Source organism: Rhinichthys klamathensis, unplaced genomic scaffold, assembly GCF_029890125.1.
Source record: "Rhinichthys klamathensis goyatoka isolate OS25496 unplaced genomic scaffold, OSU_Roscu_1.1 h1tg000352l_1, whole genome shotgun sequence".
Lineage (NCBI taxonomy): Eukaryota > Metazoa > Chordata > Actinopteri > Cypriniformes > Leuciscidae > Rhinichthys > Rhinichthys klamathensis.
Window position 1 is genome coordinate 1,519,630 of NW_026606863.1, and position 27,255 is coordinate 1,546,884.

At 36.6% G+C, this 27,255-nt stretch overlaps 1 protein-coding gene across 5 annotated transcripts in view; it reads right to left on the reverse strand.

Moving 5' to 3' along the window:
- The window catches only part of LOC130069011 (signal-induced proliferation-associated 1-like protein 2), a 180,892-nt gene that overhangs the window by 18,931 nt on the left and 134,706 nt on the right, over window positions 1-27,255 (reverse strand). The window contains exons 10-17 of one of the 5 annotated variants that reach the window (XM_056232691.1): window positions 22,621-22,863; window positions 19,471-19,620; window positions 18,228-18,337; window positions 17,112-17,194; window positions 12,422-12,825; window positions 9,656-9,850; window positions 6,321-6,374; window positions 4,164-4,311 (exon numbers count right to left, since the gene is read on the reverse strand). In XM_056232691.1, coding sequence (XP_056088666.1) covers window positions 4,164-4,311; window positions 6,321-6,374; window positions 9,656-9,850; window positions 12,422-12,825; window positions 17,112-17,194; window positions 18,228-18,337; window positions 19,471-19,620; window positions 22,621-22,863 — 1,387 coding nt within the window. Of the gene's footprint in view, window positions 1-4,163; window positions 4,312-6,320; window positions 6,375-9,655; window positions 9,851-12,421; window positions 12,829-17,111; window positions 17,195-18,227; window positions 18,338-19,470; window positions 19,621-22,620; window positions 22,864-27,255 lie in introns of all 5 variants that reach the window. The other 4 variants (XM_056232690.1, XM_056232693.1, XM_056232692.1 and 1 more) reach the window with 4 other exon arrangements.

Here is a 27,255-nt window from a genome sequence, read left to right on the forward strand (position 1 = left end):
TCCTTCAAGCTCTCTCTCTCTCTCTCTCTCTCTCTCTCTCTCTCTCTCTCTCTCTCTCTCTCTCTCTCTCTCTCTCGGCCTTTTGCACACATGCAACTTTATGAGAGTAGATCCGGTCTGGTCCTCTCGCATTAAAACAGCCTCAAATGGGGTTTAAGAAGCAGCTTCCGTAAAAATAAAACGAGAGCGGGCTTTAGCGCAGCTCCAAACAACATCTGCAAATAAAGCAGTCGAGATCTTACACAACTCACTGTCTTTACTCATCTGGAAAACAGGGCAGCAAATGGTGTTAAAAAATTTAGATTTTTTTTCTCTTCTGTTCACCAAGGCTGCATTTATTTGTTTAAAAATACAGTAAAATCAGTAATATTATGAAATATTATTACAGTTTAAAATAACTGGTTTCTATGTGAATATATAGTAAAGTGTAATTTATTCCTGTGATCAAAGCTGAATTTTCAGCATCACCAGTGTCAGTGTCTTCAGTGTCAAATGATCCTTCAGAAATCACTCTAATATGAGGATTTGCTACTCAAGAAACATTTATGATTATTATCAATGTTGATACACTACAATTAAAAAGTTTGGGGTAAGAAAGATACTTTTATGAAGTAAGGATGCATTAAATTGATCAAAAGTGACAGTAAAGACATTTATAATGTTACAAATGATTTCTTTTTCTATTGTTTTGAACTTTCTATTTATCAAAGATTTGAAAAAAAAAAAAAGTATCACAGTCTCCACGAAAATACGAAGCAGCAATCATCATATTAGAGTGATTTCTGAAGGATCATGTGACACTGAAGACTGGAGTAATGATGCTGAAAATACAGTTTTGATCACAGGAATACATTACAGTTTAAAATATATTCACATAGAAAACAGATGTTTTAAATTATAATAATATTTCACTGTTTTTACTGTATTTCTGATCAAATAAATGCAGCCTTGGTGAGCAGAAGAGACGTCTTTCAAAAACATGAACTAAATCGTAATTATTCTAGAACATTTGACCGGTGATATAGTGATCTTAAATGGTCCTTTTTTCACCTGCTCATCACTCCGTTGTGTTCGAATAAAACCAGAGGATTCATGAAAGTATTGAAAGTATGAACCTCTCAGATCAGACTGGGACCCTTTCCTCCAGCTTCTCAGTGTCTGTAATGTACTTCTCTACAGACGCTCACTCCTCCCGCTCTCTGCCTGCAGTTTCCACGAGGAAGAAAAAACAGATTGACAGTGTTTTCCATTCCGGCTCGCGCTCCACAATGACAGCTCTGTCTCCGGGGGAACGTGTGGCCTTTAAAATAAAAACCCTTCGCTGGTGGAGATCTGTGATGGACCAATAACAGCTGCTTTTGTACAAAATAAACAAACTAATGTTACATGGCATAACTAAACATAAAACAAGCTTACAAATAATATTTCATAATTTGTTTTGTAAGGAAATGGTTTTGAATAGTATAAAGCAGTCAAATCTCTCAAGTACCCCTGATATTTTAAGTTAATATTTCAATAATTTAAAAACATATCATATTCAACTTGTTCACGGCAAGGTGATTATTGTAAGCAAAAACTATAAAAAATTTTTTTATCTGAATTAAAGCTGAAATCAATTAAAATATAAATATTAGATGAAAAACAAAATTGAGAAATGTTTCTTTTGCAACTAACTGAAATAAGTTTAGGTTGAAGCACTTACATTATCAACTGGAAATAATTAAAAACTAAAACTGAAATAAAATTAAATTCAACCTAAATATTAATTTAAAAAAAAAAAAAGAAAAAAGACAAAAGCACATAGCTAAAGATTTAAATGAAAATGGAAAATATTAAAATAAAAGCGAAAAAGTCAAAATATTAATAAAAACTATAATAGCATATAAATTACAGTAAAATAATATTATTTTTCATATATTTAACAAATAATGTATTTGGATCTAAAATTTTATTTTCAAATTAATTATTGTAACTGACCATTTTTAGGATTTATTTTTTTATGAATTAATATAAGTAAAGTAATAATGTACAGTATAGTATTTTTATTAATATTTAATCAGTATTTATTTATAAATATGCATGCAGTTATGAAAATTGAGAGGCTACATGTAATATTTGCACTTTAAAAGATGCATTTATCAAAATGCAGGATTATTTTAAATCTAGAAAAAAACTAAAACAAAACAACGATAACAAAAAAATATTAAATGAGGGACTTAAGAAACCAGAATATCCGAGAGACTTTCAGTGGGCTCTGTTGATTCTCACCCTAGCAACTACATGCAAAAACAGTAGATGTTGGAGAAGTGCAGATGAAGCACAGATTTGAGTTGCTGGAACATGTATGATATCACGCTGGTCTGAAGCACAATGACCTGTCTGCTACTGAGGGCACTGCGACATGACACACACCACTGAAAATAGGGCATTGTGCATTACTCCAGCCTTTGCTGTCAGATAACGGGCCGAGGGAGAGACCCGGGAACTGGGAAACACAATTAAGACAGTCTCCAGGAGCAGAGGGGACTTCAGAAAACACACACTCCAACAACAACTTCCACCCCTGAGTCCTGTCAGATTCAACACGAAGAGAAGAAACACAGCAAGCGCTCGTCAATCAGCTTACCTAAGCCGAATCTGTTCGGTCTGAGACTCGTGTTATCGTGTGTGTGTGTCCAGAAGCGGCTCTGGCTGATAACACACACACACACGTTTGTTCAGCCCTCAATCACTTCACACACTGAGGTTATCAGCGCTAGAGTGTGTGTGTGTGTGTGTGTGTGTGTGTGTGTGTGAGAGACACAGCCCAGACTGAGACTACATTCACATACTAATCAGAGCTAATGGAAAGGCATTATTTGACACCAGAAAGTGCATGTAAACTAATAATTACCATTTACATATACTACAGTATTTAGATGGTACTCCAAGTTACTACTGTCCGTCAAAGACAACCATGGTACTTTTTTTGGGTACAAAAAACAACTTATTACTATAATACATCAAAAACATAGTATTACTATTGTAAAAATATAAAAGCAGTAAAAATAATGAATTCCTGAACCGCAGTGTTAAAGTACAAACACAATAAAGCATTGCTGTGGCATATCAAAAACATGGTTTTACCACTGTAAATGCCCAAAATCACATTACTATCAAGGTACATATCTAAAACACTATGGTATTACCATGGTATTGTCCAACAGTTTTACCTCCAAAAACTATGGTATTTCCATGATACACTTACCAGTATTACCACATCTAAATAATATTGACATTATGTTAAGTCAGAAAAAACATGATTACCATGTTAAATTTCTAAAAAAAACATGGCATTACCATGGGAAAAAAACAAATTACCACAGTAAATGGCCAAAATCACATTACTATTGAGGTACATATCTAAAAACACTATGACATTACTATGGTACTTGTCTAACAAACAGTTTTATCATAGTACATCTCCAGAAACATGGTAGTACCATGATATACTTTTACCACTCTTACCAGTATTACCACATCTAAAAAATATTATGACGTTATGGTAAGTCAAAAAACAAAAACAAAAAACATGATTACCACAGTAAATATCTAAAATAACACGTATTATGTTTTTTTAGACATAATAATTCCATCAAAAATATGGTATTACATTGGTAAATAAATATACTTTTGAACAATAATATTAAAGTACAAAAACAAAGCATTGTTACAAAGAACATAAAAAAATATGAAATTTTTGAAATATGAAATTTATGAAACACTATGATAATACCATGGTACTTGTCTGAAAAACAGTATTACAAAAACATTGTAATACCCTGGTCCATTTAAAAACAAAACAAAAACAAACAACTATGGTATTACCATAGAAAATACATGATTACCCTGGTAAATGTCTTAAAAACATGGTATTATTACAGAATCATGTCCACGAAATCCTGTCTAAATGCCCTTACCAAAGAAGGTAATTCATGGTATTTCAGACATACACCATGGTACATTGCATCACAAATTGATACTAGAAATTGCTAGTAAATTTAACAAATAATTACAAAGAAACGGCAAGTAACACATTGAATGCGTAATTTTGAAGCGGAACGATTGAAATAGTTTTTTTGTCAAATAAACCAACTTTAAAAAGAGCATGTTTGACGGCGTACCTTCCCGTGTCCGCTCTCTCCAGGGCTTTCACACAGCATCATCTTCATGTATTCTTCTTTAGACATGTTGGGCTGCAGACTCGTGTCCTTCGGTTTGTCCCGCTCTCTCTCCTGTATCCGACCGGACGTCTCTCCGGCGTACAGCTCCCTGTGGGAACACACACACACACACACACACACCGATCATAAACACAGGCCCATGATGCTGACGTTCAGGAGTCGGGGAAGAGCAAGGGTTACTCATGCTGGTGGGCAAACATGGAGGATCCAGGGTCTGTCTGGGTCTAATTCTGTCGTCTCTTATATGACAGCATGTGTGAGGCATTGAGGAGACGCACAGTGAGCATTACAGGAGATCTGGTTTGTGTAATGATCATCAGTTTCACACAGAACACTAAACCGTGAGTTAAGAACACTGACATCTTGAGCATGTTTGTAACACATCCTTCCATCGGGTAAAAAGGAGGAAAGGGAGAGATAGTGGAGGGAGCAATGTGACCTTGATAGTGTTGTGACTGCGTGCATTGTGTGTGTGTGTGTGTGTGTGTGTGACTGGCAGGGTGTTAGATAGCTGTCAGACAGTATGCATAAACAAACACACACACAGACTAAAATTACACCGGAACAACACGAGAAATCATATATTAAATACAAGATAAACTCTGTCGACAGTACCTGGAGCAAGACATTAATAATCATATAACTATTTAAACATTAAATATGTGGATAGAGATTAACAACCGAATACATGGCATACTGACAAAACACAACACACACACACACACACATATATAATATATATATATATTAGGGCTGTCAAATGATTAATCGTGATTAATCACATCCAAAATAAGTTTTTTTAACATAATATATGTGGGTGCACTGTGTATAATTATTTTATATATATAAATACACACCCCAACTTGTATATATTTAAGAAATATTTTCATGTATATAGATTTATATATAATTTATATTATATATAAATATAAATATTTTATATATAAATAATATTTTTTTCTTAAATATACATGCATTTGTGTGTATTTATATATATACAAAATAATTATACACAGTGCACCCACATATATTATGTAAAAAAAACTTTTATTTTGGATGTGATTAATCACGATTAATCATTTGACAGCCCTAATATATATATATATATATATGCACACACAATTTTAGCATATTAATTTTATTGTTATCATTTAATAGCTTTAAAAAAGAAATACATATAATTACTATAATTAAATAATAATTATAATTAATAATTAAATAAATATTAATAAAATAAATACTATTTTTGGACACACACACACACACACACACACACACACACACACACACACACACACACACACACACACACACACACACACACACAGGTATTAAGATTATGGTGGATCGGATCACAAGTGGTACAGGTGTAAATGGGGTATAAAACGTTTTGAACATCTGGTTCAAGATCTTGAATGCACTAGTATTTATGTGGGTTAAACCTGCGGTATTCAGTGGCTAACATCCTATCACTGAAGCAGAATCAGTTCAGCCTCGCGCTGACAAACTCAGACAGGGAAAACAGTGACAGGCATTTCCATGCAGAGCATCATTTCTTCTAGAAAGTAACAGGCAAAACGTAAAGGTAACTAATATTCAAGCTGCTCCAGAGTTAAACATACTATAGTAAGTGTGTAAATACTGCAGGTGAGTTAATTAATACTGTGAGGAGGTGTGTGTGTGTGTGTGTGTGTGTCGTCAGGCTAAAAATAACAACTGAGCAATGCAGAGAAAATCCAAACGAGTGCAATAGTGAAGAGGTCGTATTAAAACTCACTCAGAGCCCGCAGGCGCTGGACTATGTCATCACAGCTGTCTGGCACTAGCGCCGTGGCTTCGACACACTTGGTGACCCGTTGGCCTTTACTGGTGTGTGTGTCTATGAGCAACTGTTGATATGAGCACTACAGGCTACGTCTGAGCCTGACAGAAACTGTCGAGGTGAGCAAGGAGACGAGGGTCGGTGTGGCACAGCGGGGAGGATTTCAACTCCAGACATTTACACTCAGTGTGGAGAACAGAAAGGTCAGGGGTCAAAGGGGAAGGTTCACGAACAGCGTGAGCACAAACATACGCAGTGGGGGTGTGTGTATGTACCTGGACCGCTCGGCTAGAGCCTTCAGAAGGAAAGACAACAAGCTCTCGGCTCCACTGAGCAAAAGAAGCCGAGGAAAGTAGAAGAAACAGAATAAAGTTAGCAGCTGGTGAGAGGTTTATAGTGTCAACGGGAAAAAAGCTTCATTAGCAGGCACAATAAGTGTGAGCATTATTGGATGATTTGTCTAGAGGCTGAGTTGCGTAACGTGTTATAAACAAAGAATGGAGATGCTAACTGCATTACAAGGCTTCTTTTATAACAGCTGGCTCAGCCACACCATCAATCTAAGAAGAACAAAAGACATTAGTGGAGAGATGGACCTGAGAGAGTTTCAACAAGAGCATAAGCACACACTCGCGTTTCTAGTAACAGGCGTCTATTGTTTTCAGATAAGTCTAATTATAAATAATTATAGACAATAGAGGGAATCCATTGACGTCACTTTCCCGCAGGACCGCCCCATCAGCCGGACTGAGTGGCAGAAGAGCTGCTGTGTGACTGGAGTTAATGGGAGAAACTGTGAAAACACCAGTAAAACAAACGATTATCAGTTTAAACTAAAGGTTGGACTCGATATAGTGTTTCTTACAGCTTACCAAAGATCCAGTGATCCGTGTATATTGACATGCAGCAGGAATCCTGTTTCCTGACGTTTACATGAGCCTGATTTAAACACCGGGGAAATACATAAAGCCAATTTTCCTGTGAACGCTTTATTTAAATACAATATAGGTCTAAATCCATGTGATCACTTATATCAATGTTATATCAACATATCGTCCAGCTTTAAAACTTGTATAGTTTTTTGTCAGTGTTTATTAAAAAAACATTCAGTTATGCAGCGATGGTAAATATTTAATTGATGAGTTGTCAATACAATATATAGTGTATGATTTTACCCCTAAATTCAGCATATTGACACTAAATAACTGCAAATCCACCTTTCTCTGCCTGGATCCAGTTGTTTCTGTGAATTGCAGCGATCCATTTGCTTTGCTTTTCTGTACCTTTCGGCAGTCTGTAAAAATATACCTCAGATTTCTTGTCAAATCTATTTATACAGTCAATCTCAAAGCTCTTTCCCGTTTTAGAAGTGTTTTGTGTGTTTGTCGGCATTCGCTCTGAACACCAATGCTGTCGCTCAGTGTTTCTGCCACTCAGTGTGTGTGACCGCAGTCGCTCCGGCCGACGGTGACGTCACGCGCACACTCTATAGATAGAATGATAGATAGAACGATAGATAGATCCAACGATAGGTAGAACGATATAGATAGATAGAACGATAGATAGATTCATTCAAATTCCTGTGAGGTGTGACCAATTAAATTCAAATTCACACTTCGATAAGGTGAATTAAGGTATATTGGGCAACTTTTTGACCATCATCTCAATGCCGAAAGTGGCCAAATATACATTAATTCATTCAACATAAATTAATACTAGTTTTTTCCCAGTAACATCATCATGATCTAAAAATAAAAACATCTAAAAGATCTCCACCATGGCTCCCTAAAAAGAGGGGAAGCAAAACTAGAATACTAAAAGAAAAGTGTCTGTGGCTCAATCGTTTCCCCTTCAGGATCTGTTTCGAGTCCAGTGGTAAACACCGATCTTCTGTGTGGAATGGTACAGTAAACAAAGATTCGTGTAGATCAATAATGAGGGGAGACACATGCCAAGTATATATTACGTTTGCGTGCTTACAGAGCTGATTTAGCACAAGAACTCGCTCGGACGAAGCGCTGTTAATCTACTGATGGTTCATTCCAGGCCGCGGTAATACTCGGATCGATAGAGGGAAGATCCGCTTTGATCAGCAACCTATTGCAGATGTTTTTTTTGCCCTTGAAAACTGGAATTGCATGATGATTGTGCCAGAGGAGAGATTAATTGGATAAAAAGAAGTGAGAGACCTTTGCCGGTGGCTAAATCCAGCCTCGGAATAGATTGGTCTCTCCTGGCCTTTTAAACCAGACGCTTAATGAGTCACACTGGCACAAGCTTGGAGGGCAAGATTAAATTTAATCAAATCTAAAGCCCAACCTAATTGTTCACATTAGGAAATCACAATACAACTCCTTTTAAACATAGTTTTATTTGAGTGCTTTACACGCACTAGAGATTTTGAGGACTCAGAGTATGTGGTTATGGCCAATGGTAAATTAAATTATACAACAAATTACTCTCATAAGTGTCTTGGCTTTTATAATGCTGCTTTTAGTGGCCTAAACAATTCAATAAAACCTTCTCTCCGACCATACCAGTAGATGCATCCTATTTAGTTATGCACTGATATGGAAATTTAACTGATATGGAAATTTTGGTTAATACTGATAATTAATGGTCTGTCTGAATACTTGATTCTGATTGGCGGAAAGGTGTGTGCAATAAAACCATTTAATGCACAGGTAGTTCCAAGTCCGTTTAACACACATACGTTTAATGACATCTCACAGAAGCTTGTTGTGAACGCTGCCCCATGACTTTAAATAAAAAATTAACTTTGCTTCTGAATCGCTAGATTATATTACTCAGCAAGTCAAGTCACATTTATTTATATAGCGCTTTTTTAGCAAGGAGGTGCGGTAACGTCACTGTTTTTGAAGTAATTCAACTCGCAGCTTTATTGCTAATAGAGAGATGCTGCACATAATCAGGTAATTCACACACGCATCTCTCTCTCGATAGGCAAATTCATTCAAATAAATGATATGATTCAAACAAATAAATGTAACCTTACCACACTACTTTATCTCTGTGTCTGATTTAAAGTGAACAAAATGCTAGATCTAACAAGTCATAGCTGATGAAAATAACCGCCATTTTAACATTTCCAGTCAAATTTAACACTGTACACATCAATGATACCTTTAACTTGTCAATGCTGGCAAATGACCATTGTATAAATGGGATAATCCACGTATTAAACGATTTAAATAATTTGTTGACTGACATAAAAATAAATCAATGCCTGAATAATGCAAGCAAGTCATTCAAATTTCCTTGAATGTCAAGTAATTGATGACATTATCAAATCAAAATGCATGTGTCATGGATTAATAACATGGAGCGTTTACTCAGATCCAGCATGATAGTGTCTGTATATATGAACGGATAGGTCAACTAAAAATTGTACCAATTGGCTACTTCTTTATGTGAAGGTACCAATCAAAGTCATCATGGTGAGCAGTGTGTATCTGAATTAATATAATCAATAATTTATTGGGTTTAATATATCAGCCTAACTTTCTTAGTGGACTGATAGCAATAACATTAAAAATGATAGCCGATACTGATTATTGTGCATCCCTAATCCACACATCCACACACTCACCCACACTCGGACTGAATTGGGGGCTCGTCCGGGACCGGTTTGTCATCGGCCCTCCTACGGCGGCTGTATGTGTGTACATCAGTGCTGGGCCCGGGCTCCTGGCTACTGTAGGGAACGGCCTGGGCTCCGGGATGTTCTGGAGAGGGCCTAAACTGGGAGCTGTGGGGTAAAGGGCTGCCGGAGTGGTGGGAGCCACTGGCCAGCGCACATGTGATAGTGAAATGTGAGACCCAGCTATCAAAACAATATGAAATGACTTCCTGTACTAATTCATTTAAGCACCGGTGGTTAGATAAAGAAGGGAAATAAATATACAGGTCTGAAAACACCCTCTAAGAGTAATTAGATCAGTAGTGATCTAATTCCAAGAACGATCCCCTGGGATTCTGCATTGACAGTGCTCTGTTCGGGCATCTTTTGAAATGCATTGACAAGACAAACATGCACTCAAAATCACACACATCAGAACTTACAACATGGCTACGAGCAGGACCCTGACCTTTCTACAACAACATGACAGCTGCCATTCTCTCCGGTCCATCTCAAGGAGACTTTTTACCATTTTTCTGCCTTTTATGTAACAGTCTATGCTTTCAAGGGTTTAGTTGACACAACTGTCCTCCAAGAGGCTCTAATAATACTCCCTGAAATAGCATTTGAAGACAACTCATCCTGAGCAATATAAGAACACTCTGAACATAACAGAAGGTAGTAGTTATTTTCCTCCTGAATTGCTCTGCAGTGCAAAAAACAAAAGAGTTTCATTGTATGGATGGAAAATAACCCATGTAAACATTTAAGCACCATACACAAAGCGATCTATATTTCCTAATATCCTAAGTTAATCCTATCTTAATTGCACAATCCCCACAACCACCCTGGACAATGGAAAAAATCCTTGTAGTGGGTCTGTCCTATTTTTACTATGGTTCTCTAGCAGGAAAATCATCTACATGAGTAATATTGAGGTAACTGACCCGAGACTGGATCTGCTACTTGAAGATTAACTGGACTGGAATCACAGGAAATCATTTCCAGATTTTTCCGCTTTGCTACTGGATTGTTCCAGATATACTGTTCAAAAGTTTGGGGTCAGTACGTTTTTTTGTGACAGTAAAGATATTTATAATGCCCCAAAAGATTTCTATTTCAAATAAATTATGTTTTTAAAAAACTTTATATTCATCAAAGAATCCTGAAAAAAAAGTATCAAAGTTGTTTTTTTGTTGGAAGCAAAGTTTTTTTTTTTTTGTGTGTGTATATCTTTAAATGCAAATGAGCTGCTGCTCCCCGCCCACCTTTCCAAAAGAGGTCGGAGCCTTTACAACTTGGGCCTCGCTCGGATACTCCAGCAACAACAAAACAGGAAACAGCATGGGGCCGTTTCCACAAACGCGTTTTTTGCATTCCACTGTGCTGCTTTTCCATTATTTTGTATGTAAACATGCGCTAAACGGACCTTGCATTGTTTTCTCCCGTCCGGTGCCATTCACACACAGAGCGTCTTTGCGTCTAAAAATGCAATGTTTTATCTAAAAACTTTTTTTTTTTCTTCCAAAGTTCAACTTCTTTTAACTTGCGTTTCTAGAATGCCATTTTCTGTGCGAGACACTGTGAAAGATGCACGTGCCAAGGTCAAACACGTCCATCTAGCACGTTTACATAGAAAAGCAATGGAAAAGTAAGGCAGTGGAATGGAAAAATGCATTCTGTTTTCATTGATAACATTTAGGCCCCGTTTACACGAAGGGAAAACGCAGATATTTCCCTGCGGTTTGGCCTCTCATTTACACGAAAACCCAGTTTTTATCACAGAAAACGATTATTTCTAAAAACTCCGGCCAAAGTGGAGATTTCTGATAACGTCAGTTATGTGTTGTCGTGTCAACTGGGAGAAACGGGGTTTTAGGTTCTCTCTGGTCGATTCTGAGGATTCTGATTGGCTTGCATGGCTTTATCCTTCTCCCTACACTGCCGCCCATAGGTTTGGCATAGTTATGATGGCGCTCGACGGCGTATTTATGCGGGTGTGTGCACGATGTTATTATTGAAAACGGGGGGGGGGGGATATTCGTATCTCTAAATACCCGGCTTTGTGTAAACGTGGCCTTAGACTGTTTATCACGTAGCTGAGACATTCTTGTGAATCCACTAGCTGCTATAGTGAGGAGATAAACATGGCGGATCGTGTTCAGCTCACTCAGAGGGGGAGCTAAGCTAACAGGGCAGATTCTGTGAATTTTGCATAATAGGTCACTTTCAGCATCTTCAAAATGAGAACAGAAAGTCAGTGATGACAATTTAAATGCAAAAAGTCTGTTGGGTTGCTGTTAAAAAAAAGCACCATCCCTCTCTCTCCAAGAGAATACACACAGCTGGATATGTAAAATATCCAGATACTGTGGAATGCTTCCAGTCTGCTATCTGTTATTGTTTATAAATATGTGCATATTCTTCCAGTTACACGCAAACACACAATTTTTGTATGTGGATATGTACAAAATCCAGATACAAAAATTGTGTTTTTGTGTGTAACTGAAAGAATATGCACATATTTATAAACAATAACAGATAGCAGACTGGAAGCATTCCACAGTAATGCTTTGAGTGGGAATCTAACCATTAGGCTAATCAATAATGTTGGCAAAAACACACCGCTTGGAACCATTTGAATATAACCAACCAGGAAATGCATGATCCACTCAGCCTCAAGCTACTTATCTGACCTATTTATATTCTCCTATACATCAGCACTCTTTTGCTCACCTAGAATGAGATGAGATCTCGCTCAGGTCTCCTATACTCCCATCCGCGGGTGTGTGTCCGGCGGCCAGAGCCGCGGCGTAGCTCTGAGGAAGATACAACCTCCCGTGGTCCTCCTCCACTGAACCTTCTTCAGTCAGCTCCGGTGTCCAGGGGTGTCCCGGATCAGACGCGCCCCGGCCCTGGAGCACGACGCGGGCCACAGATGCATTGGCCACCCCTGGGGTCATGCTACAGGGTGCAGTGTCAATCCCACTGTCAGTGGAGGCTCCTTTAATGTAGGTGAGACCCAGCATCTCTGGATCCATCAGGTCCCCGGAGCCGAAGTGCTTCTCATCACTGTTACTGCTGGAGGCATTGCTGGACAGAGTGTTACTGCTGGAGTGGCTGGAGTTCTTATCGCCGCCCTGCTGGAGGAAGACACAAACACACACACACAACAAGGAAACATTAATAATAGGGATAATAAACCTGCTGCTGTCTGTCATTAAGGATAATCAAAGAACAAAAGAAAAAGAGAAACCATTCACTGCTCTAGACTGAATAACTTGTGTAGCTTTAATAAGGATAAATATAGATTTCATTTATAATTTATGCAGGGAAGACTGTGAAGTGTTTGATAACTTTATTCAATTTCTGTATATATCCTTCCTAACTGAAAGTCAAAAGTTACATGGATCGAAAACAATAACTTTTTGTACATTTTAACAGGGCAAGTAGAAATCTGAACTGGTCTGACTGGGCTAATAGAGAGAATTGAGCCCTGATTTATTGAAGGACAACTTCAATAACTGTGGCATTTATTTTAATGGGTTTATGTGAAGATTGTTTTGTTTTAATGGCATCTTTTTATGAAAGAAGGCCATTACTGCTATGAGTTTTCTCTCTCTCAATTTTAGCCAATAAGTACAGCCATTCGGCATCACAGTATAATTGAAAGCTATACATTTTAACATTTATTAGGCTTTGAAATATATAACAACTTTTAATTTGAAATATAGTCTAGTGTCTTTATGTTGTTTCTACATTAATTTGGAGATTAAAGGTGAAATTATCACAATATGAATATAAATATATTCAAAAATGAATGTTAGGTGCGATTGACAGCACTATATATGTATATTAAAAAATACACAAATATTTAATAAATTAAGAACTGCCAGCATAAATACCAAGGCTACATTTTTCAGTAGCTCACATTGCAACAAACAATACATATCGTGCCATTGTCTACGTGACGTTTTGTGCTTGCTAGCATATTTTATCATCTATAATTCTAATTAGCAGATGTAAAAACGGGTCGCATTCGCTGTCATATTCTTTGTCATGTGACACCTTCTTTAGTCCAAACTAATATCATGCCAATTTAAATGTACCACTGCACACTGGAAAGACCAGCAAAACTAATTACTGTGAGCTAATGAATAATTCTGTGACTGGTGGTAATGTATGCAAATATGAGCTGTATTCATTAATTAGTGCGCAGACAATAGGGGTAATAAATTAAAAGAGGGGAGCCTGTGGTGAACGGCGCCATGTACATCTCCCAGTGGATACGGCCAACAGCATTTTAGACAATGCAACAGACATTAGAGACCATTTCAGAGATGAAAAGGTTTGTAAGTTATTGATATAGATGGTAAAAGGCAAACAGACAACAACAAACATAATTAAGAGACTGTGATTCTGACATTAAACCTGCTTTTAGACTGACATGAAATGATCCAACTCATTAATGCAGCTGTAAAACACATTCCACTTTACATGGATAATGAGACCGTCCTTTAATCTATCATGGTTTTCCATATTTGCTCAGAGGCCCTACAGCTGCAAACCCCCTATAGCTCTTCATCACACACACAATAAATCATATGTCGTAGATTAAACATCCCCAGGATCTAAAAGTTTTCAATGCAACTGAGTTGCTAAGTGAGAAAAGCATTAGAGAACATGGCACTTGAGATTCATTTGAACAGCATGAAGTGGTAAAAATTGATTGGGTATTATACTTAACGTGGGATGGAATGAATTAAGACATTATATGCCATTTTCTTTAATAGAAATTGTTAAATTAATAAGTAACATGATTCAAAACTGCAGTGATTGCAAATCAGAATAGAGGCAAACGCTTCCTACAGTCACTGACAGAGAAAAGGCCTTATTTGAAGGAAATTACAAGTAATAACATTAGTGTAAGTGAAACAAAGTAATTAACATTAATTTACCTTGAAGGAAAATGAAGATGTTCTTACTACAACACAGTTTAATAGCAAAAAATTGATGGAAATTTAAATGTACCACTGCTAATATATATATTAGGTATTTATTAATATGTATTTCATGTACACTGTGTTATTTATTTAATGTAGGATGTTATAATGTATAATGTTTACGTTACTCTATGTGGCCTCATTAATTGCCCCTTGGGGACAAATAAAGTGTTTTGAAATTGAAATTGAAAAAAGTATCCCTATTATACAAGGCCTGGCAACTTTTACTTAATTTCTGTAAAAATATTGCATTTGCAACAAGCTCTAAACACTCCAAAGTGTGAATAAAATATTTCAAATTTAATTAAAAATGATTTCACTCAATATTTGTGTGCACTACTCATTTTCTACGCTTATTAGAGCATAACACTAGCTATGTTTCCATGCAAAGTTGCAATTTTAAAAACATTTGCGAACAAAGCCCTGTTTCCATCCCATGTGTTCAAGAGAACAAGACCATCACTTTCTAGGAAATTGGTGCAAAATATCTGTAGTAAAACTGGAAGTTGCTGCAATCATACATCATGAATGAATTGGGCCTCAGAACGCGCAGACGAAACGCTATAAACGCTTGCTATCTTGCGTTCGGAGAAGGATACCAGATGTTTGAGAACGCAATCGTGTGAGACAGTTCTTGGAGGTCATTATACAAACTATAGATGACATTTCAGGCTTTTCAGAATGACCAAAGCAACATTTGAGATGCTGCGATGCAATTGGTCCGCTGGTTAGTCCGGTTATCCAATCACATCCCCTGTTGAGGAGTCACATGACTTTTTTTTATGCGCGTCGAGGGATTTATTTGGGAAATGTGTTTCCATCGTAATATATGCGCATGTCTTCTTGTCCAATGGAAAAACTGTATACCTCAATTAAGCACATGAGTTTTTTGCATCTAGCAGTCCCAAAACTTACATAAAAATAGGTGGATGGAGACATAGCTACGGTCAACTTAGTGCTAAAGCCAGACTCATTAGCAGAGATTCTACATACAAACATCATTTCAAATCAGTCATGTATAGTAGAAGGATCATTTCAGCTTAAACATTTTGGAAGAGAGCTTATATGCATGTACAGATGCTCACACAGGGATCACTACAGGAGCCCAGCGTTAAACGACCGTCATTTACTTTGAATCGGCTGCCGGTGGTCAGATGCTATTACTGGAACAGGGAGTGAGAGATATCGGGTAAAACTAACATTGACGGTGAGATAGATGGCGAGAGAGACAGACAAACACAAGCATGTCCCTGATAACAGCACAGAGCGCCAGCACCAAGGGCAGACTGACCTTATCACCGTTCATTCATCACACTGATGCACACACACACTGACAGCACGACTAGCGGGGCTCCGTGTGTGTGTGTGTTTGTCATATCAAGCTTTTCAACCTACTGTACGTAAAGACGAGCGGGAGACGTCTCCACAGCAGCAGATCCAGGAGATGCCAATGTTACTTGATTATAGGGTTGATATGTGAAGTGTAAGTCTCACTCACCACATTAAAACTCATTCTGACACCGTTCCCGCAGTAAATTTCCCAGAGGGAATTCCCCAAGATTATGAATTAGTCCGGCATTTATAAACATACAGTTGCATATATAAACAAATGCCTGCTGGATAGCCAACTAACCAACTGAATTATAAATAAACCACAGGGTTTATTTTGTCAGCGGTCTTGTGAACTTTAAATGAACTGGACCTCATGACCTTCTATACAGCTGTGTGTAGGGCGACCGGGAGTTTGCCAAGTGTTGGTCTAAAATTACTATCAAACCATTTTTAGAGTTCGATTTGTGGCTTCAACTTTGAATTTAGGGCATATTAATTTATTTCAATATAAAACAAGCATTAAAGTTGCTAACTGGTTTTTATTTCTGTTTTAATTGTAGTAAATCAACTTAAACTAAATGAAAATGAGAAATTCTTTGGCAACTAGCTGAAATAAATATACATTTAAAATATTTTATTCCATTTCAGTTAACGTGTATTTTATTTCAAGTAAAAAAGGTTTTTTTTTTTTTATGGGTTTAGTTTTAATTAACCATAACAACCCTGATTCTTAAATATATATTTTTAAAATCCTTATTTAATTTCCAATATATCATTTTAATTATAATTATTTTAGTTACCTATTTTAATCTATAAACACTCATAGTTTCAGTAAATAAATAAAAATGTTATAAATAAAACTTTATCATTAAAGCAGATGTACCAGAGGAAACCTATTAGCGGACATGAGGAATGAATATTGAATATTGTTGATTTAAAAAGCTTTTTTAAGGGTACTGGAACATGTTTGTTCCTCTCGAATCTTCTTTCAGGATCAGAATGAATGATGTTGATCCAGAAACATGCTCTTCTTGGCAAAATCACAGGCATCGCTTTCACTCAACCGGAGTGTCGCATGGGAGAAGTCTTACCCGCGTCAGCTTGTTCGGTGAATCCTTGCCTCTTTCCTTCAAAGAGTTGAGGATCTTAGTGGAAGGGACGTGCCATTTGGCCTCTGTGGAGACAGAATAAAGCACAAGCTTTGAGCTTCCCAGAACATCTTACTAAAGAGAACAGAAGAGCATAGACACGGTCTAATACGGTCATTAGATGCTGCAAACTCTAGGTCTAGATGGGCAACTCATCATCTATGATATTCGAAAAAACAGATTGACCACAATAACTAGGACTGCACGAAAAATGTTATTGTGATTTTACTTATAAAAGTTGCATTTGCGATTTAAAATGTGATTTGAAAAAATAAGCACTAGGTTTGTTAAGCTGCACAATTTGGCCCAAAATTTTGTGATTATATATTAACCTGAGTAATAATAATGGTAACACTTTACAATAATGTTTCATTTGTTAATGAGTTAACTAACATGAACTAACAATGAGCAATACGTTTGTTACAGTATTTATTAATCTTTGTTCATGTTAGTTAATAAAAACAGTTCATTGTTTGTTCATGTTAGTTCACAGTGCATTAACCAATGTTAACAACTTTTGATTTTAATAATGTGTTAGTAAATGTTGAAATGAACATGAACAAAGATTAATAAATGCTGTAGAATTACCGTTCATTCTAATGGTAACTAATGAAACCTTATTGTAAAGTGTTACCATTATTATTATTTGTATTATTATAATTAATACAAATAATAGCTTTTTTTAAATGCTTTTTTAATTCACGATGATATATTCAAATTCACGAATGCCCTCACTAATGTTCATGGCTGTCTTAATATCTTCATTTTCAAACATTACACCATCAAGCTTTTATTTTGGTGGAAAACCACAAGCTGTTCACGAGTAAATGAACACAGTGCCTCGCTTCACTCTGAAACACACATATATTTATTGAATTATGTTCTTTTTGTTAATCACACTAAGCCCAATCGCAATTTCAGGTTTTAATGAATCGTGCAACCTATTTTTTCCCAACAGTTTCACTTCCAGTGTGTTTCCAGGTCAGAAGCTGATGTCCACCTGACCTTCACTCTTGAGACGGGTAACTATAAAGCTCAGTGTGTGTGTGTGTGTGTCACCTGCAGAGCGTGTTCTCTCGAGGGTGGGCTCTCTCTCCCTCAGCATCTCCCCGTCTCCCAGCATGCACTGGGCTTCAGCGGAGCGCTCGTGGAGAACGGGAGACTGACACCTGTGGAAGGAACAGGCTGGAGTTTAGCTCTTTCGGGAAGAGGAAAAGACTTCAATCAGCCAAAGGAGGATGATGAAAGCCAGGTTTTTTTGGGCTATTCATCTTTGATTGCAGTGCACTGATGTTCAGTTTGACTGAAACCCCTCACACCTCCAGCTGTGATCAGTCACTACCTTTGAAGACACGTTCAAATTCATATAGCAATAGCTCATTTCTTTACTCATACTAATAAATGTCAGCCTTGATTAGATTCCTTATGGATTGATTATCTCACACTCTCCCAACGTCCTCTGTGTGTGAAGGTTATGCTCTTAAGACTTAAGACAAGTCTAAACGCATTTATGGATGACTAAAAATCGAGTACCAATCAGTAAATTACCAATTACTGTGCCTGAACATTAACCAGGTTTCTTGTTACTTATCAATTAATTTCTAAAAACCCAAATCAACCTATATCAGATGAACAATACAATAAACAACAAATTGTTTACAGTTTTTATATGATGAAACAAAATATATGAAATTAATATTATTTATTATATTTAATGATATTAATATGAAATAGTTTAATATTTATTCAGAAATTAATACATGTTTAATTAACACATTTAAAATAAATTACACTATATTAAATAAACTCCAAATTAAAAATCCAAATCAACCTAGATCAGGTGGACAATATGATAAACATTAATTTTTATAACAAGTATATGGAAAAATGAAAAATATATTGTATTAAGTAATATTAATATTAAATAGTTTAAAACCAGCTAATAATATAAGTTATAAAAATGAATAAATGTTTCTTATTAAGACATTAATAATAAATACAATTATTTTTCAATAAACTAAATCCATACTAAATAACTCATATGTTAATATAATTTAAAGTATTTATTTATTAATTTATATTAATCGAATTATTAATTGGACCAATACATTAATACTCAATTAAACTTAAATAACCAAAATGTGTGCAAAATAAATACTGATAAAAAATATCAATTTCATTCATTGATTTACACACACATCAAGCACATTCACATGTTTTGCAAACTACATTAATACAGAATAATTGCATTATTTATGCCACACAAAAACAGATTGTCTGTGAGTTTGAGTCAGCATGTTACCCGTCGTATCCGGGCTGCTGGTTCCAGCTAGCGCTCCCACAGGGCCCGGGGTCACTGGAGGACGACTGGTTACTGGGCGAACTGCGGTAGTGTTGGGACGCCTCTCCTTTACTGCAGGACATCTGAGGGCTCTCCGTATCTTGAGCCGTCCTGTAGCGTGAGAAAGACAGAGAACAGATGGGTTTCCGTTCTCACAGCAGCTGCGCCACTGATACTGATAGCACTGCAGCACGGCCAGTCTGGCATGAGCAACAGGTTTCAGTCTGTGGAGTCAAGAAGACAACATCGACGTGTCTGATCCAATCACTCGCTTCACACGAGTGACAAGCTGAATGTGTGTTAAAGGGTTCGTTCGCCCAAAAATGAAAATTATTACTCACCCTCATGTTGTTCCAACTGATGTTTAAATTAGACCTATAAGCGGCTAACGCGCAACATTAAACATTATTTTTTTCTACTATAATATTCTTATCAATCTTGAATACCTTGACAACAAATTCAACTAAATGAAAAATATTAAATCAAATTTACTTCATTTCTAAAATTCAAATCAACCTACATCTGATGAACAACATTTGACAGAAGAAATTCTGTTGTAGATAAAAGATAAGACTAAATATAGTATATGAAATATATAAATAATAATATAAGGAAATAAAGTACATGAAATAAGAAATTGTAATATACATTTTTTTTATATAAACATATAATATTTGTTATAAATATTTTTTATTAATACATTCATTGTAAATGTAATTATTTTCAATAAACTAAATAAAAATTTATAATATAATTGAATTAATTAATTAACAGTGGATTAGTGAAATGGATAATTGGGATAATTAGGCAACACACAGAGCCATAAGTGCCGCACTCATTAAACATCATTCACTTTAATCTGACATCAATAACGGTCAGATTATCATGCTTTCAAATCGATTTGAAACATTTTAAGGTAAACATTCACGCAATTTACCTTTTATTTACTTGACATTTGGGCAAATGTGCATCTGGGTTTTCCATGCATACAGAAGATGTGCACAGAATATCAAGATTTCGAGTAAATAAAATGGTAACTGAAATAACATACAGTATTAAAACATAACATAATCTAACCTTTATTGATGCATACTCCAAAAATAGCACCAGTAGAATGATAATATGTTCCTCCACTAATGGATGCTTCACTAAGAACCTGTCTACTAAACCGTCAGGGATCCAATCACACGTCACCTTGTGAAAGTCCTGGCGGTGAAAACTCAGACCGGTTTCTGTCAGCTTTAATAATGGGAATCAGCAGTGCTCTCATTCTCCATGCATACATCGCACACACCCTCCGAAACAGCAAAATGTGACGTGTAGAAACTTAATGAAGGTCATTTGCACAATTGCCATGGTGACTTTGCGCACCAAAAATGGCACAGGACAATATGCATGCTAGTATATTAATACACCACTGTGACAGATCTGACAAAACATTTAATCTTTTATGAATTGCATGTGCAAACATTCTCATATCTATGTTAAAGTGGTTGCTAGGACATTTCTGCAAGGTGTCCAGTGTGCTTTTAGTGATTGAGCATTAATGCATCAGCAGAAAGAGCGTTCAGTTCAGTGGCATTATATGCACAGCTCTCTCCACATGCGGTCTCACACTAGAGTCTGGAAAGGTCATCAACACCACGAGGGGCTTCCAAGTAAGAACAAATGACCACATTATAACAAACCTTATTTGAAAGGCATAATGCATGCATACCAAACACAGGAACCCGAATCATGATGTTCTGGGTCAGTAAGTATGGCAGAAACACTGGAAATGCAACATCACTTTCCAGCAGCAAAAGTAAATGATAGTGCACAGTGAGAACGAAAATATTGCATGACACGGAACAACAACAGACAGGTTTTTTTGTTGCAATTTTCACATATTTATGCACTGCAAAAAAAAAAAGAAGTATTTTTATCTTGTTTTACAGTTAAATAAAAAAATGATATTCAAAAGTATCACAAGACGGCGATTAGTGCCGTATTAAAGCAGTTTTATTTCTTCCCAAATTCTGTTTTATTTATCCCAGAATCCATGTTTTTTTGGTTTAATTTAATTTTCTTGATTCTGTTTCAATGGTTTAATTACATTTCAATAATCAAAAAGCAAATCAAATTAATTCATAAAACTTTTTACGTATTTAAAACATAAAACAATTTAATAATTAATTTTTTTTAACAATGATAGGGCCATACATTTTTTTTTTTATTTGTATTCAGTTTTTCTGTTAAAATATTTCTGGCTTTAAGATTTAATACAAATGTATTAATAAAAACGGCGGCAATCAAATAAAGGCATAAAAAAATAATAATAATCGTATTTATGTATTTATTAATTTAACAACAGTTTTATTTTTTGACAAACAATGTGCAGCACAAAAGATGTTTGTTTACTGCTAAATTTAAAACAAATGGTATAATTACATTTTAACAATTATTATTATTACTACTGCTACTTTGAGAAGTACATTATACTGTGCAATAGTAATTATATTTCTGTCATAATTTCTTCAATTTAAACCAAACTTTTATTTTAGCAGGTTGTCCTTTGAGTTTCTGTGTGTATATATATGATGATGATGATAGTTTGCAGACTTCAGATTTTTAATAGGAAAGACCCAAAAAGAGGAGATGAAATTGATGAATCATTAAATATAATAAATAACATAAATAATATTATTTTCATATCTGTTGCTTAATCTTATATAAAAACTGTACATTTTTATTGTATTGTTCATCTGATATCGGTTGATTTGGGTTTAATAAATACATTGATAAGTTACAAGTAACCTGATTAATGTAACGGTGCAAAACCCCGCGAACACTTCATATGACGCAAACTCTGAATCAACACGCACCAATGCTATATTTTCTAAATGTCATAATCATTTGTTAACAAACAAGTATTCATTACTTCAATGATAACTATGATTTTGTATATATACATTTCTGAAATCCATAACTTTAGACAGTTTCCTCTGATAACAGATCACTCTAAATTGTAATGTGGACTCGTGCATTTTCTGTAAAGCTGCTTTGAAACGGTGTGTATTGTGAAAAGCGCTATACAAGTAAACGTGATTGAATTGTAACCAGAAGTGATACCTGGGTCCATCTGGCAACTTCCTGTCGAAAGAGGTGCTGCGTGGGATAGCGCTCTGGAGGACCTGCTGGCAGGGCGTGCGATCGGGACCCTGTGTGGGGGACCCGCGGGGGACGGGCTGGCCGCTGGTGGGCACACGGTGCCAGGTGGTGTTTCTTTTGAAGGGCGTCTTGTACTCGCAGGGCGTTCCTTCACTGTCCAGCTTATACTCCACCATAGGAATGCGGTAGAGCTCTGAACATCCCCTGACACACACAAAAAGCAGAAAATAAGCCACCAATATTTTTGGGAATATGAGCACTGATTAATTGCTCATAATAAAATCAGGATTGTATCTATTATGCCCTTTTTCAAAGTCTTGATTTTGTTGTTAGGCTCTACTAGAATAGGTTTAAATGCTTGAAATGTTTTGAAAAAAACACATTATTTTCCTCATATTCTCCATTGTTGCGGCTCCTCTCTTCCCAGTCTGTCAGTAACGCTCTGTTTAGTTCCTGTCTCTATGAAGCCCCTCCTTCTGAAAGCACACTGTGCTCTGATTGGTCGGATGAAGCAGTGTGTTGTGATTGGTCAAGCGCTTCGAGTGTGTTTGGGAAATGTCTCGCTCTTACCATAACCGCCAGTTTAACAAACTACTAACTAACTCAACCAGGCCCCGCCCCTTTATTCTGCGTATTAATTATTTAAATGAGGAATATTGTGACGTGTTTGTCCCGGAAGAAACTCAAGACTACAATGGAGGCGTTTCAGGGAGTTCAGAAACACTGACACTGATATAGAGGAGAACTCCTTTTTCATGCTCAAACAGCAACATCACACACTAAAGAAAGATGAACATGTAGAAAAGCATAATAGGGGCCCTTTAAGAAAATAAATTTTTCTGAAATATCTTTCTTTTTTGGTTAATATCATTAGTCCGTTATATTTCAAAGCACATGTCATATACAGAGACTTTTCATCATGCAATCAATTCCTGATGTATGAATATCTGCCCTGCTTTTCCTCTTATTGAATATTGTTTCATTTGGAAAAGCATGGGTTTACAACAAAGTTTCTTCAAGTGTCTTCCTCAAGGGCAGAGTGTTGAGAACTCATCGTTCCCTTCTTCAGGGATTGAACTAGTAATCATCTGGTTCCCAGTCCAGAGCTTTAACAACTGCACCATATACCACTGCATACAATATACTCAAGCCAAATCTCTTTGTATGGTGCGTTTCACAATGCACATCGTTTCAAAGTAGTTTTACATAAAATCATGATGGAAATGTTTATAATAGTATTGTTTACATTTTGCAATTTAATAAAAAAATTAAAAAAAATCAGGCAGGTGAGATTTGCTGTATTACACATCACTTTACATGAGTATAATGCAAGTATGAAGATAAAATAGGTAAATAAAATAAAATATATACTTATATAATCAAAATGCTAAAAAGTGGTAGGTGAAAATATAGACACATTTTGCGATGAAATAAAAAGTGACAATATATTGTGGTAAAGTTGTCTAAATGTTGTCCAACAAAGCAAATTTCTATTTGTACAGCTAAAATAACAAAGCGAATGACACTGAAGTCTCGCATATTAGAGGGGACTGTATTATACACTCCAGGCGTAGTAAGTTTGGGCAGACGGCATTCTCAGTTAGAGCTACACGCCACTGGAATAGTTTATCTGCTGAATTGAGAGAATGCAATAATTATTTAACTTTTAAACAGGCACAACAGACATATAGCCACTAGCAATTTACATATACATTTCTTTACTGCACTTATGTAATGTATTATCTTGTACTTGATTAGGCACTATACTGATGATACTTGGAACTACATTGTTGTTGTCTCTTCCTTCTTTTTTCTTGGATAATTTTAATGTATTTTTTCTTGCAGTATTTGTTGAAGCACTGTACTTATGTATTGATGATGTTGGACATTAGTTAGTATCACCTGCTCAGGGACTACGGATGAAAATGAGCTATTAAGCTAACTCTGGCACATTTACATTGAAGTTTTACTACGGTGTTGATTAATGTGCCTGTAAAAAACAACAACAAAAAAAACTTTTTTATTATATTCAAGTTACCAACGGACGCGGACGCTTTTACATTAAACTAGTGCTGTCAAACGATTAAAATATTTAATCGCATTAATATCATAGTTAACTCGCGATTAATCGCAATTAATCGCACATTTTTATCTATTCTAAATGTCTCTTGATTTCTTTTTGTCCCATTATTTTTTCGCATCAGCTGTGTGTGTGTGTGTGTGTGTGTGTGTGCTTGGCCATCAAGTGGTATATCAGACTGGACGTGCTGTGATGATGATAGCTCAGTTCACAACGACAAAACACACAGATCACTTTGGTCTTGTCAATGGAACCATTTGGCAATTTTTTAAAAGTAAACTTTCAATTCAGAATCTTATTGGCATCCATTTCGGCGTCTCGCGCTCGCCATCCACTCAAAACGCAACGTTAACCAACTATTTGGCCGGCTCGCAAGCCCAAACGAGTGTGTGCGGCGTGCCTGTTGTTTTGTTTCCGGTCTAGCTAGATCCGCTTGCGCTTTGGTCGACGAAGCAACAAAACGTCCTCGCGCGGCGCAAGCCATTGAAATGAACGGGTTTCATAGCGCAGCGCCGCGTCCCGTTGCAAAAGCATGTGAAAAAAAACGACAAAGTTCGCTAGGCCAAAAAGACCGTTAATCGCGCGATAAAAAATTTGACGCCGTTAAAATGGGTTTGTGTTAACGCCATTAATAACGCGTTTAACTGACAGCCCTACATTAAACATAAGGTGGATATGAGTGCTAGGGGAACGTGAGGATGCACAGAAATGGAGACGCTGGATGAGGTGGGGTTCTTGTGTTGAAAGAAGAGAGCCCCGAGGCTTCAGCGCTGCACCCAGGTCACCAAAACAGTCCACTTCCCAAAACGAAAAAAAAAACTTCTGCAATTCAACTCTGCTGCTATTGTCTCCATGAAGCTCTTGGGGTGAGGGGTTCACATTCTCCTCTGACATTTACATAACCAGCCCTGCAGCCCACAGGCTCGTATCAATTAGATGCAGAAGACAGGCCCAAACATCAGAGAATGTGATCTCTGCATCGGCTGAAATGTGTTTTAAATTGAGCTGCATTCATCAGTTATTTGCCCATTGCCCTCTGGTTATCAGTGACCTGGGCGTCCTCGCGAGGGCAGAGAACACTAGACGCTACGCTTCACTTTCTGCCAGAATCTCTTGTTGGCATGAGCAACGCAGCGGCAACACGGCAATGCAAAACATCCTCGAAAAGCACTTTTTCGACTGAAAAATCATGATGGAATACATTAAAGGAAAAGATCAACAATAAATGAAAAATTCTGTCATTATTTACTCACCCTCATGTCATTCAGATTTTGTATGATTTCCTTGTATTTGTATTTTGATATTTTGTATTTTGCAATAGGGAATGAGTTGTTTGAGGTCTGAACACACACACACAGATGGAGACACACACAGAGACACAGACACACACACATAGACATACACACACAGACACACACACACACAGAGACACACACACAGACACACACACACAGACACACGCACACAGACACACGCACACAGACACACACACACACATGCACACACACAGAGACACACAGAGAGACACACACACACAGAGACACAGAGAGACACACACACACACACACACACACACACACACAGACACACACAGACACACACACACACCTCAACAAGGCTGCATTTATTTGTAAAAACAGTGAAATATGAAATATTATCACAATTTAAAATGTCTTTTCTATTTCAATACATTTTCAAATGTCATTCTAATATGCTGATTTGCTGCTCAAGAACATTTCTGATTATTATAAATGTGCTGCCTAACATTTCTGTGAATATTTATATCTTTTCAGGATTCTCTGTTGAATGTAAAGTACAAAAGAACAGCATTTATTCGAAGTAAAAAATATTTTTTTTTAACATTATAAAAGTCTTTACTGTCACTTTTGAAGAATGCATTGCTCCTTGTGGAATAAAAGCATTAATTTCAGCCTCAATGCCCATTAATGAGAAACAGGATACTTTGCATGAAGTTTAACGCATTGAGGTATATTGAGGTGAGTCATGTGACACGTCTTTAGTTCTGGGACCCAGATGACTCTTAAGTGTTTGTCAATGACCAGAAATATTGCATGCAAAAGCATCCAGACGCGTCTTTGTAAAGCTGCCGAAACATTAGCCTCGGCTACGGCACTGGCTCGAGTGTTTGAACAGTCCGTCGACAGAAATGCATTTACTGTACATCACTCACAGACATAATGAGAACCAGTTGGGAAGAAAAGTAAACTACTGAATCGAACATTTGGCGCCTCGAGCGTTTGAGATGTGTTTACAGTGTCTACGCTGGAGAATAAACTGGTCCGTTTTCTAATTAAAACGGGCTATTAAAAGTGGAATAATATCCAAAACTAGTGATAAATAATCCACAGCATGAGCTAAAGCCATTTTAAAGAGGATGATAAAGATAATGTGAGTGATTTACTTGACTATTTACTTCAACTTCCACACACAGAACAAAACATTGACATTTTCCACACCAAAACCTGAAACCTCTGACGTACACGGACATAATCTGG